Consider the following 17,978-nt stretch of genomic DNA (forward strand, 5'->3'; position numbering starts at 1 on the left):
TACTTATGTCATTCCCCAGAGAAACTTCCACTGTGAAACTTTCCTGCTTACTATCCTCCTGAGTGACGTATTTCTCTCAGTATTCCATTTCTGTGTAGTTTAGTGGTATGTTTCCAGTAGAAGGAACAGGCAGCAAAACCTTCCCAAAAGCTAAGCTCCTGTCCTCCAAACTCTAACAGGTTGGGTGTATCAACACGAAGAACTGCAGAAATTGTCTAAGTGTTTGGTGCTGTCCTCAGGCAAGGTCGAACATTTTAGTTTAAGCTGATTTTTTGCTTATGTAGGAACCTCAGTTCAGAGAGGGTATGCTATGCAAGCATACATGGGTCATTGCTATAGCTCAGCTATTCAAGTCACAGTAACTCAGGAACATTTCACTGTGCACTTATACCTTCAAATTTTATTTCCACAAATAATTTCAATAACAGGTTTAAACTAAGACCATTGGTAAGAACAGAACCTAACACTTTTAGTGCCACTTTTAAGTGGAACAACTAGAACAGTATTGACTTAAAGATATTGGATTTCTAATTCTTTCCTATTTCCTAAAACCCAGAGGTTTAAGAAATTATCTGTTTATATTCTATCAAAATTTCTTTCCACAATAGAGTAAAGTAATAATGGTGTGCATTCTGCAGAATCCTCAATCTCAAAAACACAGTGCAGTTCCTAAATTGTAGTTGAGTGTGCTATAAAACATACATCTATATATTTTTTCTTTCTCTAGCCAGGGCCATAAATGATCAAGTGACTTTGCCATGGCTTCTCCATGAGATACAAACAAACAAATAAAATCTGAGAATTTGATTTCCTAAGCTCTGCTTTTCACTATGCAATATATAACCATTTGAAAGATTATTTAATTGTAGTGTACAGTAAAATGGCAACAGAAAAAAATAATAAGGAAACTATCTGAATTAATATCTGATAAAGGAATAAAAATGGCAATATTATTTTTATCTTTCTGCAACTTGAAACCAGCATCAGTGGCAAATATGGGTAAGGAATTCTCAACCAAACTCAATTTTTTCTGCCTATTTTGAGCAACTTAAGTGTGATTCATTGTACTCTGCTATACAAATAAAACAGATCATTGACTTTAATCTCTACTTACATTTCATTACTGCCTGCACTTCATAGACAGGTGTTAGAATCAAGCAGCCATCAAAGTTATCTGGCAGTGGATTAGAGGAGTCCCACGTATGTAAAGTGTTGGAAAGTTTGACAATCCGGTTTCTGCACCTAGGGATTTTCCATTCTGCAATCTCTTTCAGAGTGTATATTTGATCATCTTCGCATTCATAGAATTTTCCTTCTTGTGAAAGGGGCAAAGTAAAGGAATGAGTCTGGTTGTTTCTGACCACACCACAGTTGACAGCCATTGTTCCATTTACCTCTTCCACAGAGTTGAAGTTGATCTGCTCACCTTGTTTGATAGTGAGGTTTGCCAATTTTATATCCTCAGAGCTGTAGAAGCATGGATGGCCAAATCTTGTTGACCCAATAGCAACTTTTCTTGTAATTTCTTCAATGCTGATATATGGAGTTTTATCTGCCACAACCTTATAAAGACCTAAGAACAGAAAACTTGCATTATTATAAAAAGGAAATGTACAAAACAGGCTGTGCCAAATTTTAGACTGTGCAATAAAAATGGGGAGCAAAGCATATCAAAGAGTTCATGGCTGATAGTTCAGTTGCTAGAAATGTAATTCTACACAGATAACATCAACAATGTGATATAAAGCATAGGGAGCTGGAATTAGCCTTCTGCACTCTGCAACTACTGTATTTCTTACATCCAGTATTTTTACATTTGTGATTCAAAAATAAAATTAAAAAAAAAAAAAAAGCAGGTTTTTTTTCTTTCTTGCTTGCTTCAGAAACAAAAGATGTGTTATCTTAAGTTCTTATCTTTCTTCCCAGGAAACCAGCCTTTAAGAAATAATTACAGACAAGATATAAGGAAGAGCAACAGAAATGCGATCAGTGAAACACGGGTTGAAGTTTCTCCCTAAACATCAGTATCACATATTCTTCTACATGCAGACTGAGGATTCCAAGACCAAGTATGTTTCAAGAAATAGCACAACTGAAAAAGGAGCATGTAATGATAAGAATGAGCAAGGGAAATTGATCTTAGCATCTGCGATAGCCCAGACCATCAAACGGAGTGATTCACAGTTTGGGTGCTGGAGCACTGTGGCACAAGGCAATTAAAGTGCTGAAGTACTGCGAGGCAGGAGATGCATCTGAGCTTCCTTAGCCCCCAGGGACATTATTATTTCATGTTAGTCATGCCCCTTGGAGCTGTCTCATTAGGAGTTCACATCAGAAGAAAAATGTGTACATTTTTATATTTGTGTGAGTGTTTTCACAGAGGAAGATGAAGTGGACAGTTTAGAGGACTAAACAGTAGGGTTTAGCTGAGCTGTATGATTAAGCTCTCTTCTTCCCAAGATGCAGCAGTGTGAATGTTGCCTCATGGCACAGCAACTTTTAAGTTGCAGCTACAGCTGCAGTGACAAAGAAGCCAAGCTCCCAGGGGGATGCCGTGCCTTCTTTCCTGTCTCCCTCCAAAAACAAAAAGCAGAAACCCCATGGCCCCATTGCTCCACATTTTTGCATCCTTTGGACCATACAAAGGGCACTGTATCCTTGTGGTAAAGGAATACTCCCACCTTTGCAGTTATGAAGGAGGAATGTGATGGGGACTCAAGGAATGCTGCTAGAGATATTTTCATGGCAGTTCTACATCTCATAAGTGGTTCACATCATGTAAAAGGGTTTAAGTACCCCCTTTGCCTCCCTCATCATTTAGTCTGGGAACTGGGGCAACACTGACTACTACTCCCTTTCTGTGGTGAAGGGAAGGATGCCCCAGCAGATACCTGAATCTCAACCAGGCATGACACTGCCAGAACACAGTTTCTGCTAGATGCTGGGAAGATACTCACTCCTATCTCCAGACTTTCCCTTGATTACAGGTTTGTTTAACAAATTAGATCCAGGGATTGCTTCATTTAAAAATAATCTCCTTTTTTATTTATTTCTCCCACACCTTTTTCCCTACTAAGCTTATCTCCATAAATACATGATCAACAAAATTGTGGAGCCTGTGTGGAAGCAGGGGCGGCACCTTAGGATAATATTCTTTAAAAATGACTTTTTTTTTTTTTTTTTTCCCCTCACAGAATTGCTGTGCTTCTGGCTTCACTGTAACAAAAACTGCTACCTTTACATCATAGCTTTAGTACCCTTCTTGTTAAAGACACAAAAAATCTGTTTGGTGAATAGCTTTCATTTGATTTATCACCAGATTGGGCATGTTTGGTTCTAGGTGTCTCATGAGACCACTAGTAACTGTGGCAACTAACAGCGCTGAGCACTTGTCAGCAGCCTAAACAGCAATAGTCTATTTGATTTACTGCAGAAATAGTCACTAATTGTGCCTATGTAACTGTTGTCTGCAATTCTGTGCCTTCACACTTGTCTGTATGACAGTTAGCTTTTCCTGTGTGAAATTAGTACCCTTGTGGAAATACATCTGCTACATATCGGTCCTCAATGTAGCACTATGGGAAAGTATTCTGACTTTTTTTCCAGCTTTCCTTTTTTAAGGAAGCCGCATCCACGAATGCAACTGCACAGATAAAACCTTACCACATTTCTTTCTCAATGATATTTTTAAAGTTTCCCATAGCTGTTTTTTAATACAATTACTAATAAACAAGTTAGCTACCCCAGTACTATTGAAGCTGCCAGTACAGATTGAAGCTGCCAGTACAGATTGAGACAAATCGATTCATCAGCATTTAGAAAATATCACAGTGACAAGGCACCAATGACAAACTGCAATTGTGGAAAAGACAGCATTCCCAAACAGTGTTCCAATGTCATGCTTTGCAAGCATAGGATGGGCATCATCTCTTGATAATGCCGAGAGAAAGGAAATAGGAATATTCTTCATTAAAAGTGCATTCAAAGTACATATGATATATCCAAAAGGCAATAACTATGTTTACTCATCTGTGATATAGGTGCATGCCTATTGCCCATAGAAAGCATCCAGAATTACATTAAAATCCTCCATAAACTATGCTAAAAACATTTCCAGTTGAAAGTGTCTGGCAATACACAGGCACAAGAAACCTTCCTCTTCTCTGTAAGTTTGACTCTAAACTCAGGCTTAGTAATTTCCTTGGGACAATGGATATATTTGGAAGACAGCTATTTCAGCAGCAAGCTGATGAACATGCTGGATTGGAAAGCAGTTTTCATATGGAATCAGAATCATCAGTTATCATACAAAACAGATAACTGATTACCCCTAAGGCCCAGGCAGACTGACTGTCAGGGCTGGGAGCAGAAAAATCTTCATCATCTATTCTGCTTGTTTTCTTAATTTCAATAACAGAATGTATGCATAGACAAATAAAGAATCATGTGGACTTGCATATTTAGCTTCTGTACTGATGGGGCCCGTGAATTAGAGGCCCCTAATAACCACCTGTTTATCTTTATGAGCATGTAAAGTTCCATATGTTTCTATCTCTATAGAAAAGAGGTGAATATATAAAAAGTTATTCTGGTGTGATGGGGGAAACCACTGTGGTCCCCATCTAACTGCCATAATCTGTCACAGTATCTTCTCATAAATGTTGTCCTTGCTATGACATATTTATTCATTTTTTATGGGGAAATGTGCTTTAAAAAATGTTATTTGGAACTATTCAGAACCCCATTAAAAACATTATGAATCAAATTACAAAACCAAATGTTTTCCAAACCTAACTTAGCAAAGAATTCTCCAGAGTAGGAGACATATGGCAAGTTTGAGATGCTAAAGTTTGGACGTTTTGAGGTCAAAATAATATTTTTGTACTCTTCCATAAATCATAAAATGACTGAATCAAATTCACTTAGACTTCCCTGAGAGAGCTTGGTGGACTATTAGGGGGATAGGCAGATGGAAATAGTGGATCTGGAAAGAAGTCCAGCTGGTTTATTGAGAGCTGGCATTGTTGCTCATATAGATCTATTTTGTAAATAATCTGAGATATGACCAAAACACACTGATCCCCATTAGTTGGGGGAAAATTACAGATAGAGACAAGAGTCACTACACATACATAGTAACTACAGGAATGCATAACCATTGTCACACGCCATGAATCCATATCACCTGGTAGCATTTCACTAGGTGAAGTGCCTGCCTAGCTATAATATCATAATTAGCAAGCCTCAAATCTAACTGCCCCATAATTTTCAAGAAAAATTTTAAGCACTGACTTATGCATACGGGAGTCTGAGAGAATGATTTTTACTGGTATTGGAGAGAAAGGAAGGCCCATAGATCACTTGTTTTGTTCTGTGGGAAAGTATGTTTTTACAGAAGAATGTTTTTACCACCTTTTTACAGAACAACATATGCAGCTCCCTTTTACTGGCTACATAGTGATAAAGCACACCTCTCTGTAGTTTTATAGGCTTCCTGTTTTCAGTCCTAATTAGATTCCTGAAGAAAAGGAGTATCCTTTTTATTCTCTCTTTTTCTTCTTTGCCCAACAGAAAACTGAAAAAAAAAAAATCAAAAATCAGGCTCACCTAATAGAGCAGCGAGTAGTCTTCAAGTTAAAACTAGCTGAAAGACTTTCTGTCCTAGACTACCAGTCTCTGTTCCCCAAGGTAACGCAGAAGGGGATCATTTCAGTTCCCAACTTCTCTGGAGCTGACTTGGTTATCATTCCTCCACCATCCACACTTCCACCTCCTCTGCTCCAGTGACCTCTTCACATCCTGCCCCAAAGCCAAACCATCACTCTCATCTCACATCTGCTGCTTTTTTTTCCCTTTGCCAAGGATGGTGGGGTTTTCCTTCTTACCACCTTCCCAGTCTGTGCCAACCACATTGACAGTCACAGTAAGACCTCCAGCAGATTGTCAGTCTATGTTCAGCATCACCACTGGAGAGCCATGTGTTAGCAACCACCCTAGCACAGATTCTGGGGATTGATTTTCTCATCATTCCTGTTTTGCGGGGCATTCACTTTGCTAAATGGAAGTCCTTCAGACTGATAGCACTTCAACTCCTCTCAAGGTGAGCCTTTCAGTGCCCAACCTCAGCTTTTTCACACATGCATGGCCACAGGCAAATCTCCTGCTTTGTGGCTTGTGAAGGCTGAGAGCTCAAAGGGGTGCTTGTGCTCAGCTACGTCTATCAGGTCCTGTAGGAATGAGCAGCAGCAGCTGTCACAGACCTCCTGAAAACAGGGAGAGCTCAGCAATATTTTTGCAAAAGAAGGAATATAACAGAACAAAATGAAATCATTTGTGCTGGCACACAGTTCAGGTGTTGTGTAAATTACCTGTCTCTGCTAACTTGTTAGTAGTGAAAATTGTAGTTCAAAATGCTGTTAGATGTAGCAATCGAAGTGTCTAGAGTAAGAGCAGATTTTTATTTTTTTTTTCAATGTATGAGTACAAAGAATAGCCTGGCCCTCTGAGGCATGAAAAAAGAACAAATTAGAATGAGGAGAAAATGAAATAACATAGATAGCAAACTTGCAGTTGCAGCATTTTTTCTAATGCAAAGGCCAGATTAGGACTTTATCAAGAATCTGATTTGCCAGAGCAGAAAAAAAAAAAGTAAAAAAATCTGTAGACTGCAAATACATTCAGGAAGACAAAGAGCAAGGATCGTTGAGAGCCAATGAGCCTGGTTCTTCTCTCAGAGAGACATTATTCCCAGAGTAACCTAAACAGGCACATGGCTTGCTTACGCCAGTGTGCATACAGTGAAAAGACATATGGTCCCATCGCAGGCAAACGATAACTCACAACAAAGGAAATGGAACATAACATCAAAAAAGAAGGTTTCTTTACATCAGCACTAACAAGAGAGCCCTGTAAGTACAGTGTAAATACAGCATCAGAGTCTAGAGACCTGTGGATGTTTTTACTGAAGTAATTCAACAACAGTGTAAAAAAGATCATTCATAATCCAGTTCTGTGCTTTGTTGTGGAAATGGGGCAAGCCAGCAATGTTCTTAGACTAGCATCGTATAGTTCAGTTGGAAGGGACCTGCAAAGATCAAGTCCAACTGTCCCATTCAGAGCGTAGCATGTGTACATAATAAGTGACCGCTTCATAAAAGGTTAAGGGTCAAGAAGAAGAGACTGGGACATCTTGACTTTGTAAAATAGACTCATTCTTCAGTGAAAAAATAAATCAAACATATGACAAATTTGCCTCTTACCAGAAAGCTCTTGAATGCACAAGGATACATATACGGAAGAAAACGAGAGAAGTGCTCCCTGTTGGGCTAATAAGAAGCGTCATTATCCCCCTCTTCAGCATCGCTGTTCAGTACCACCCATCATGTGGTGGATAACAATGATAAATTTCAGCAAAAGGAACACTGAATTTATATTTCTAGTGAAATAACTCAGTTTTCTAGAATACCAGTTGGGAGATTACATAAATATGTATGTAAATTGTAGTGATTATACTGAATTTTAAAATATTCTCAACAGGGTAACAACATCCAAATGCCAAGTTGTAAAACTGATCACTTAAATGCAAACAAATCCAAATTCACCAAGTTCAAGCATTTCAAATCACAGGTGGTTCTGTTCTAAAAATCATGAGATTCAACATTAATAAATATAGAATTACTTTTATCACTCAGTTGTGTTGGATATTTTAGGATTCAAATGTTCAAACTCATCTGTCAAACAAAATTTAGAATATAACTTCCTATACGTATGTATATTTTAATGATGATTGTAGAAATGTTAATAATAGCAAAGAAACTTGGAATACAAGAAAAATGCAAGATATCTCATGAGTTCACAGTATAGCAGTGCTTCAATATCTCTAGATAGCCACAAATAATTAAGATGTCTTTGATGATTACATTTGGGCCCTATCAGTACATGAAAATGACATTCAAAAAAAATAATCTTTTAATAAGTGGTCATACAAATGGTTCTGATTCAAAGAATAAGAAAAACATGAAAGTAAATTGAGGATCCACTAGGGAAAAGAAAATGATATATAGGACTACTTCAGAGAGAAATCTGTATTGTGCAGATGGAAAATGAAGGCACAGCAGAAGATACTTTCCTGTGGAATTCAGATGAAACATTACATTCTCATCTGTTTTTACATTTTATTTGCTTCGAGAAGTGTGTCTTGTCTCTCGCTGCAGAAAAAGCAAATGCCAATTTGGGTTCTGGCATGACCTAAACAGTATATATGCACATGCACACAATCTCACGTGCACTGCAATACAGTAGAAGAACATCAGTGATGTTACTAAGTCACTCACATACTGGAAAATATCCACATTACACTTCCTTGAGCAGCATCAGCTTAGCCTCCCACATGGTCGCATTACAATACAATTTAAATTAAATGCTTACATGCTATTTTTCTCTATAAAACTACAGCTCATTTTATAGATTAGCTAGATTGTTGGCCCAAAGTGAATTCTGGATGTGATCTCAGGCTCTTGAGGACTGCGGTACTGTCATATGTGCTCTGTCCCCACATCTCTCACTCTCAGGTGTCCCATAACTTCTGTCCCAGGCACACATGGGCTCCCTCCTGCACGTACCACTTCCTCTTCACACTGCTCGCTGCTTTCCAGCCTCTTCAACTCCTCTGCTGCTACTATCTCTGCTGCCTACAAGACTCCCAGCTTATGAAATGCCCTACATATCTATACTTGTTGGGTTGTGGTCCTCATCTGATGGACCAACTGACTCTCAGCTCCAGTGCCTGTTCCTCATATATCAAATCTTTACCCTTCTCTTATGCTCCTAAGTACAACATTTTTCTACAAGTTTCCCAACCTGATTTGCCCCCTTCCTACACACATACAACCAATACTTCCTCCACTGCATTTCAGTCACTTCCCTATTTAACACAGCTGGGCCCTTAAAGCAGGTGAATTGAGATGAAAGCTGAATTGAATAATGAATTAGAATGACATGTGTGATGAACTAAGTAGCCCAGGTGCAGTATTGTCCACTTCTCCCTGACAGGCCACATGATCGGAGGATGATATTTTCAATTTGAATATCAAGTCAGTATGAGATGCAAAATATCTTTAGTCCATGCTCCAAAATGTAGGTATTTGGGTAATTCTTTATATATTTTCCTCTAATATTGTTTCCAGGCATGTAGCAGCCACTTTGGCCACTGGAATTATAATAACTAATAATAAATAAATAAATAAATAAAAACATAAGAAAGTATTTGTAATCTTTTCTATTCAAAATAATAAAATAATTATACACTAAAAATAATGGAATTATATTCTGTACACAAGGCAATGAAAATAGCTCAAAGTTTGGCAAAGTCACAAATAACTGAGAAGACAGCTTTGTAACGATTCTGACACTGAGTGACCTCAAGTATAGAAAGCATTCTTACCGAACATTATAACATTAATAATTTCTATTCAGGCACAAAAGAGAACTCTAAGGGTGGAAATTTAAAAATGAGTGGATTGTGTCTTGTGCCATCTGATAAAATTGTATCCTTGACAGATGAGATGTAACCTCAAACAAATATCAATCAAGGCAGCAAATCAATAAAATGCACAAAGGTGATTATTCAGGGTTATAATTCCTCAAAAACGTATTCATGAAATACTATACCAGGAAAATTTAGAGGTAATTCCACTTTGGCAGAAAACTGGCTGTCTTCATTATTCTCACAGATACTTGCTATGAGCTTATTAATTTTGAAACCAGTAACTTTAATCACTTCTCCTGTTGACAGGCAGCATTCATTTCCAAACATCTCATAGATGGAACCTGAAAAGCAAACCAAAAGAAAAGAAAAGTGTTCAACATTTTATCACTTTTTCAAGTATCTTTCTCTCTTTGAATGAAAGTAAAAACACTTAAAATAAGTTATATGAAATATTCTTATCCTACAGTAACTAGTCAAATCTTCACTTTCTCCCCTAAAGATTATAAGAAAATTCATCTTGTGACTTCAGTGATCTTGGAAGAGATCTTCACTGATCTAGTATGCACTGTCCTTAGATGTGTGTAAGGACATTAAGGTTTGAAGAACTTGCATTTCAAAGTTGTAAAACCAAAACATAATGAGGCAGAGCATAGACTACCTGGGTCATAAGGAGCTGCCTTGTGAAATCAGCAGGTGGTGGAATCTGGGCAGGAAAGGTGCCTCTGCACAGCACAGGACACAGCATAGAAAACAATAGACTGCAACAGAAGACAAAAACTATAGACCCTACAAGGTACCCAGGGAGAGGCCAGGAGACATCAAAGTGAAATCAACATTTGAGATTTCCATAGTAACAGGAAATCTGAAGAAAGTGAAAGAAAATTGAAGGCTGGTAAATTAACAGTGGTAATCCCTGCCCCATGCTGAAACAAGCCTATTGATTTTTTCCTGGAAGAAAAGGAAAAAAAAAATAATCCTTTTTTTCTTGTGATGTTCAGAAGATTGAGTTCAGGAACAAAGCAATCCAACTAAGCATCTCAGAGATTCCTCAACACAATCTGGAACTGCCGCTTGCCCTGCCAAAAACACCCTCCATTCTCCATACTAGCTGTGGTCCATCTTTGATGTTTCAGAAGTGCATGTGTGTTGGGGGTGTGGAGGGTGAGGGGAATAATAAAGCAAAATCATAACAAAAGCCAAGTTATGCAGAAGGGAAATTCTTCCTGGTCCCTGCAGATTAGCAGAAGCTTTGAGGCACAGGATTAATTAATTATATATGAAGGCAGTGCAGCAAACACATGGCGATTAAGTCTTTTTTCAGCTACATTTGTAGATAGCATTACTTTGAACAAAAAAGCCTCTCATCAGAAATGTTAACTTTAATTCTAACTTCTATTCTTCTGATGCAGTGCATTTCCTTCTATGAACTTATCAAGCTCTATCCTGAACCGATATGGAAGTGTGGTGCTTGGAATCTCATCTCAGAATTTCATTTCCCTCATGGTGAGAAACCTTATTCTCATTTCCACTCCTAATTTATTGGTGACTGTATTCCTTTGCTCTGCTACTAACATTGTACTGCTATTTAAAATATTTCTGTTTTACTCATTTCCATTTCTCTTTTTCCCAAAGTGCTTCCAAGGTTAATTTTACCCTGTTTCTAGTCACATTTTTAACAAAAATCTAAAAGAAACAAATTCTCTTCATCTCCTCTGACAAGACAAATTTTTGTTCCCACAATCCTCTGTGGAGAACAATCAGACTTGTTAGCATCACTGATAAGCACCAGCCTTAGGCAAAGGGGAACTGAGCAGCTTGCTCTTATTTATCTCTTAGACAAACTTTGTGGGTAGAGATCTGCAAGCTTGGTATGAGAGGTTGCGGAGGGGGGGAGTCTTGTGTTGGTGGGATAGCCCTGTTTTGGCAGCAGAACAGAATCTTGAGGGCCATGGTGCCCAAGTGAAACCTTTTGCTTCATTATGTGTAAAAAGAAGTTAACACCCTGAATATGATAATGAGCTTAATGAATTATATGCTAAACATATATGACTATAGTGTTTGACTCTTCACCCAAATCATGTTAAATGTCACCCCTGGAGAGGGAATGGATAAGGTTAGGATATAATAGAGTGCTAAGAGTCCATGGGGGAAAAAAAAAAAAAAAAGAAAAAAAGTTAGGAAAAAAAAGAGAGAGAGAGAGAGAGAGCAAGGAAAAAAGAGCTGCTGGGGAGGAAGAATTGGAAACCTAGTAGGGGCAGCTGATGGGCTGTGCTCCTTCTTCACCAAAACAGGGACACTTTCTTGGTAAGTTCTGCGCCTTCACCCTTTGATGAGGAATACCTGGGATAGCATTTTGCCAGCACTGTTATCATATATTAGCACTATTGCAATAAGTGTGTTTAGCAACAGCAATTCCCAATCTGTTACGTCTGTCACCTTATTAAGTTCAACATTGTGAAGCTCATTCAAAGCCCTTAGCAGGGCTTTGAAATAAACAAGTGTTTTACTCTCATAAGTCCTCCTTTAATACAACAGCTTCTAATAGCCCTTTCTTGCATCTTGTTCAGTTGAAACTCCTGTCTTTTTCTTTCATCCCTTTTAACCTAGGTAGCCAGAATGGTCTCAGGCAATGACGGATATTTAAAATCTGACCTCTGGTTATATATAGCAATCAATAATTTAGATAGCCTGTACTGAAATATTGCCATTGCCTCCAGAACTTACTTCCCACAGAAAGTAACAATCTCTACTCTAAAGCTTTCCTTGTAGGTGGGGGAGGAAAAAAAAAAAAAAAAAAAAAAAAAGGTTGTTTTTTTTTTTTCCTAAGTGTAATATCAAAAATGCAACTATTAACCCAGCAATTTTCCTAAGGCTTACTCAATATCAGTTCCAGTCACTCTGAGTATAAGACATATTTATCAACTTTGCTACAGTGCTTTCAGGCAACAAGCACTTGGCCACCACCTTGACCTCACTGGAAGACCAACCTGAGCAAAAGTCACCCTCGTATTAGCCTAAATCTCAAAGCCTGAGAAGAGCACCACAAACTAATAGGTTTATGTCAGCACAGGAGAATGAACAAGAGTAACATGAAGCAACCGATGGAGTTCACTCCATCAGGAAAATACACCCAGGAAAACCTGCAAACCTTTCTGTTGCTTGTGCTATCCTCTCACAATTAAGATGGACACCAGGGAATCTCCAGCTGCTCCCCTGAAGAAGACAGATATAAATGTAGTTTTTAACCCTATGCAGAAGGAACCTAAGCAAAAAAATCCAAATAAAAATTAAATATATATATATATATATATACAAATAAAAATAAAAGCACGTGGCAGATGCTTTCAGAAGACTGAATGTACAACATTGCCTGATTTCCCTTCCAACTGGTGAGGCCACACCTTGAGTACTGTGTTCAGTTTTGGGCCCCTCGCTACAAGAAGGACATCAAAGTGCTCGAGCGAGTCCAGAGAAGGGCAACAAAGCTGGTGAGGGGTCTGGAGAACCAGTCTTACGAGGAGCTGCTGAGGAAGCTGGGATTGTTCAGCCTGGAGAAAAGGAGGCTCAGGGTGACCTTATCACACTCTATAGGTACCTTAAAGGAGGCTGCAGCGAGGTGGGGGTTGGTCTATTCTCCCATGTGCCTGGTGACAGGATGAGGGGGAATGGGCTTACGTTGCACAAGGGGAGGTTTAAGTTAGTATTAGGAAGAACTTTACTGAAAGGGTTGTTAGGCATTGGAATAGGTTGCCCAGGGAAGTGGTTGAGTCACCATCCCTGGAGGTCTTTAAAAGACATTTAGATGTAGAGCTTAGTGGTATGGTTTAGTGGAGGACTTGTTAGGTCAGAGGTTGGACTAGGTGATCTTGGAGGTCTCTTCCAACCTAGATGATTCTGTGATTCTGTGTAATATAGGACGAAGGGGACTACCGTACTCAGACTCTAAACTTTCCCAGAAGGCTACTTCCTGTTGCACACCAGGATGGCAATTAGCACATAGTTCTGGATTACAGTGCCACACAAATACTAACCACAGCCAAGTGAAAGAACATGCTGTTTATGCATTCTTTCAACCAGTCTAGTACCAACCAGAAGATCAAGAGAGTTGCTGCCCTTTAACTATAAAACAACAATCTAGTTTTCTTATTGTAAAGATACTGCATAGTTGTTTTCTCTCCCCTTAGCCCCTGAGCAATTCAACACCGACTAACCCAGCTTTCTCTGCTAGATATTGTTACAGTTCCTATCGGCAGCGTAGCTGCTGCTCTAATAAACACATGAGGAATTATTATAGCTCTCTTGCTTTAGCTGAGCTCTCTAGGATATTTTATGACAGTCAGAAAAGAGTTTGTGCAATACTTATTACATATGAGAGTGAGAGGGAGAGAAAATTGAGCAGCCTCAAAGAGAGTAGTATTCCTTTTGTGCTGAACCTCCTCACTCCTCACATAAGACGCAGCAGAAATCACAAGCAACCATGATATTTTGAGGTATGGGGAATCCCAAAGGACCCCACATGATGAGCTCTGCATTACAGAAACATCAAAAAATGAGCAAAGAATTCCAATATTCTCACTCTTGAACAAATATTTGCAAAAACATGTTCAAAATGGGAGCTCGTGGCTTCCAGAGGCTTTTATTTATTTATTTATTTTTTATTCAGCGCAGATTTAGACACAGAGTCTCCAGATTACCTCACTTGAAAATAGACCCCAAGAAACCATTTAGCATATTGAAAGTAACTCCACTGTCTAATTACAGGCTTCGGGCACATTTACTTTCATCTCTGCTAGTCAGCCTTCGCAAGCACTGCCTTCGATCCACGTGGGACCCGCCGTGCACCCACACGCTGGCGGTGCTACTCTGTAAGAGCACAGGCATTGAGCGGTGAGGGTTCGGTGGCCTCGCTGCCTTGGGGAGATTAGTAAATAATATGGTAGATTCAGTAAAGCAAACCAAGTAACTGCTGTGAGGGGAAGAAGGGAAGAGTTAAGAGGCTGATCCTCTCCAGAAAATGCTGTGATTGATGAAGATTTAACCACTACTTCAGCCTGTATCTGCAGCAGAGTGGAAAATAAAGAAGGGAGGCAGAGGACGGTCCTGCTTCTGGTTATGGCTGGTTCTAAAGGACTTACTACTTTCATCAGGTTTGCTTTTCCTCAGGCACACTATCTTTACTACAGATTGTACTGCAGAGAGTTTGAGAAGTACAGCCCTCCACCACACAATAGAAAGTATAAGCAGAGCTTGCAAAAAAGTGAAAACACTTTTAAGTTAGTGGTGAGTCTGAGGTTTCAGAACCAATCTAGCAGTATCCATGAGAAGAGACTAGATACACCAAACACTCAAAAACAGATGACTGAATGGCCCAAAAATTTGCCTTTGACAAAGCAAGAAAAAATTGCCAAACATGAGAAATGCAAATAACATACAAGGGGTGAACAGCAGCCTGGCACTGTAGAGATGGCAGAAAGTCTAAAAAAGTACAAGAAAAGGGTAAAATACACAAGAAAGGAAAATCTGCACTTATAAAAGAGACAAAATACCTGAGGCAGACAAGCATATGGAGTTCAAGCTGTAGTCTACAAAAAGCATTACATGGAGCTGCAGGCTCAGTTTGAAACATCAAGGGCCAAGATAATGCATTCAGAAAAAGATGGATTATAAACACCAGACTGCAAAACACCAAGGAAAGTGCACAGAATAGACACAAGGGCTGTCACAGCACCTTAACTCCCAAGGTCTTTCATCTGAGCAAAAATATAATGCTGGGGAAAACAAATGGATTGACATTCTAAAAGCACCAGTTCTAGGAAAAATGTGAAAAAGGAAAAGAGAAGGGAAGGGAAGGGAAGGGAAGGGAAGGGAAGGGAAGGGAAGGGAAGGGAAGGGAAGGGAAGGGAAGGGAAAAGGGAAGGGAAGGGAAGGGAAGGGAAAAGGGAAGGGAAGGGAAGGGAAGGGAAGGGAAGGGAAGGGAAGGGAAGGGAAGGGAAGGGAAGGGAAGGGAAGGGAAGGGAAGGGAAGGGAAGGGAAGGGAAGGGAAGGGAAGGGAAGGGAAGGGAAGGGAAGGGAAGGAAGGGAAGGGAAGGGAAGGGAAGGGAAAAGGGAAGGGAAGGGAAGGGAAAAGGGAAGGGAAGGGAAGGGAAGGGAAGGGAAAAGGGAAGGGAAGGGAAAAGGGAAGGGAAGGGAAGGGAAAAGGGAAGGGAAGGGAAGGGAAGGGAAGGGAAGGGAAGGGAAGGGAAGGGAAGGGAAGGGAAGGGAAGGGAAGGGAAGGGAAGGGAAGGGAAGGGAAGGGAAGGGAAGGGAAGGGAAGGGAAGGGAAGGGAAGGGAAGGGAAGGGAAGGGAAGGGAAAAGGGAAGGGAAAAGGGAAGGGAAAAGGGAAGGGAAGGGAAAAGGGAAGGGAAGGGAAGGGAAGGGAAGGGAAGGGAAGGGAAGGGAAGGGAAGGGAAGGGAAGGGAAGGGAAGGGAAGGGAAGGGAAGGGAAGGGAAGGGAAGGGAAGGGAAGGGAAGGGAAGGGAAGGGAAGGGAAGGGAAGGGAAGGGAAGGGAAGGGAAGGGAAGGGAAGGGAAGGGAAGGGAAGGGAAGGGAAGGGAAGGGAAGGGAAGGGAAGGGAAGGGAGAAGGGAAGGGAAAAGGGAAGGGAAGGGAAGGGAAAAGGGAAGGGAAGGGAAGGGAAGGGAAAAGGGAAGGGAAGGGAAAAGGGAAGGGAAGGGAAGGGAAGGGAAAAGGGAAGGGAAGGGAAGGGAAGGGAAGGGAAGGGAAGGGAAGGGAAGGGAAGGGAAGGGAAGGGAAGGGAAGGGAAGGGAAGGGAAGGGAAGGGAAGGGAAGGGAAGGGAAGGGAAAAGGGAAGGGAAGGGAAAAGGGAAGGGAAGGGAAGGGAAGGGAAGGGAAGGGAAGGGAAGGGAAGGGAAGGGAAGGGAAGGGAAGGGAAGGGAAGGGAAGGGAAGGGAAGGGAAGGGAAGGGAAGGGAAGGGAAGGGAAGGGAAGGGAAGGGAAGGGAAGGGAAGGGAAGGGAAGGGAAGGGAAGGGAAGGGAAGGGAAGGGAAGGGAAGGGAAGGGAAGGGAAGGGAGAAGGGAAGGGAAGGGAGAAGGGAAGGGAAGGGAAGGGAGAAGGGAAGGGAAGGAGAGGAGCTGGTTGTCCCATTATCAGAGAAATAAACTGTTACATGGGTACATAATTCGCTGGTAAATCTAATGCCTAGTAATAATAACAAGAAAAGTGAACCCATTATTGTTTTAAATAAAAGAGGAACAAAGGAAAGACATATTTTTGGCATCATTAAGAAGGGAAAGGGAATTAAGCAGATAGGAAGTGTGCTTTAAATCTTCCAGAACAGAGAAACACTTTTAGCGGAGCAGATGGAGAGAGTGCCCAAGTATCCCACGACTTGTAGGTGCAGGACAGGTACCTTTCATCCCAGAAGAGAGGCTGGATATAATGCTTGTACAACCACCAGTGGAAGTGTGTTATAGCATTTTCCACCAATTAAGGAAGTCAGAGACCCACCTTCAACAGCTTGTCAGTAGTGATACAAGAATAGACTGACAGATAGATATGACAGTATGTAAGTATATAGATGGGTATCTATCTATATGACCATTTTCATGGGCAGCTTGTAGGACTTCAATTACCTCTTCCTTTAGCAAATTCATTTGAAATATACCAAGAGGTTGAAAGACTCTTCAGGTGAGAGGTTGGGAAAAGGATGTCTAATGGACCTAGACTGTCATTGTAAAAGCCTCCTTTTTAATAATACCAGAATTAAAAAACAAAACATAACATTTAAAATAATAAAAATAATAAAAATAATAATAATAATAATAAAAAAAAAACATAAAAAAATGAAACTCTGCCATCCATACAAGATCAGATCCACTTTGAGGGGGTGCAGTTGTACATACAGTATTGATTGTAATTACATATTTCTCTGCAACTAGATTGCCTTAGTCCTGATTTTAGCCCTTGCTTGGAGGTTTGCCTGGAATAGTACAATGAAGATTACATTCAGACAAGAAAAATGTTACCTATGTGATTTGTCATATAGGCATTTACAGCAAATATTTGTGCTGATAAAAGGAAGGGAGGGAAACTGCATGGTTTTCAAAAGGGAAAATAAAAATACTTTTTCCTTTAAAAGCCACAATAATTAGTCTTAAAACACTGTGAAAATACCTGCTGTGTGACAACATGACCCAGAAAGAATTTATTCAGTCTGTGTGATGTTGACCCCCCCCCCAAAAAATATATGAAAAAAAAAAAATTAAAACTAAAATGGACCTTTTTGTGCATTTATTTGCTGTTGCACATAAAAGTCACTGTGTTTTTCCCATTCAAGTCACAAAGCAAGTATAAGACATTGAAAAGTAAATCCAGTAAACTTAAGGATTGAATCTTTTTGATTTGAGAAAAATGTATGCAGTAGAGTGCAAAAAAAAAAAAAAAAAAAAAAAAGCATTTTAACAGAACCCAGAATAAAGCAGTTTATTTACA

The 17,978-nt window shown here is 39.9% G+C and overlaps 1 protein-coding gene across 3 annotated transcripts in view; it reads right to left on the reverse strand.

Annotated features, from left to right (window-relative positions):
• THEMIS (thymocyte selection associated) overlaps window positions 1–17,978 on the reverse strand; it is a 91,894-nt gene that overhangs the window by 63,231 nt on the left and 10,685 nt on the right. For all 3 annotated transcript variants that reach the window (XM_084515268.1, XM_084515270.1, XM_084515269.1), the window contains exons 2-3: window positions 9,670–9,828; window positions 1,115–1,573 (exon numbers count right to left, since the gene is read on the reverse strand). In XM_084515268.1, coding sequence (XP_084371394.1) covers window positions 1,115–1,573; window positions 9,670–9,828 — 618 coding nt within the window. The remainder of the gene's footprint in view (window positions 1–1,114; window positions 1,574–9,669; window positions 9,829–17,978) is intronic.

This window comes from Aythya ferina (assembly GCF_964211825.1).
Source record: "Aythya ferina genome assembly, chromosome: 3".
Classification (NCBI taxonomy): domain Eukaryota; kingdom Metazoa; phylum Chordata; class Aves; order Anseriformes; family Anatidae; genus Aythya; species Aythya ferina.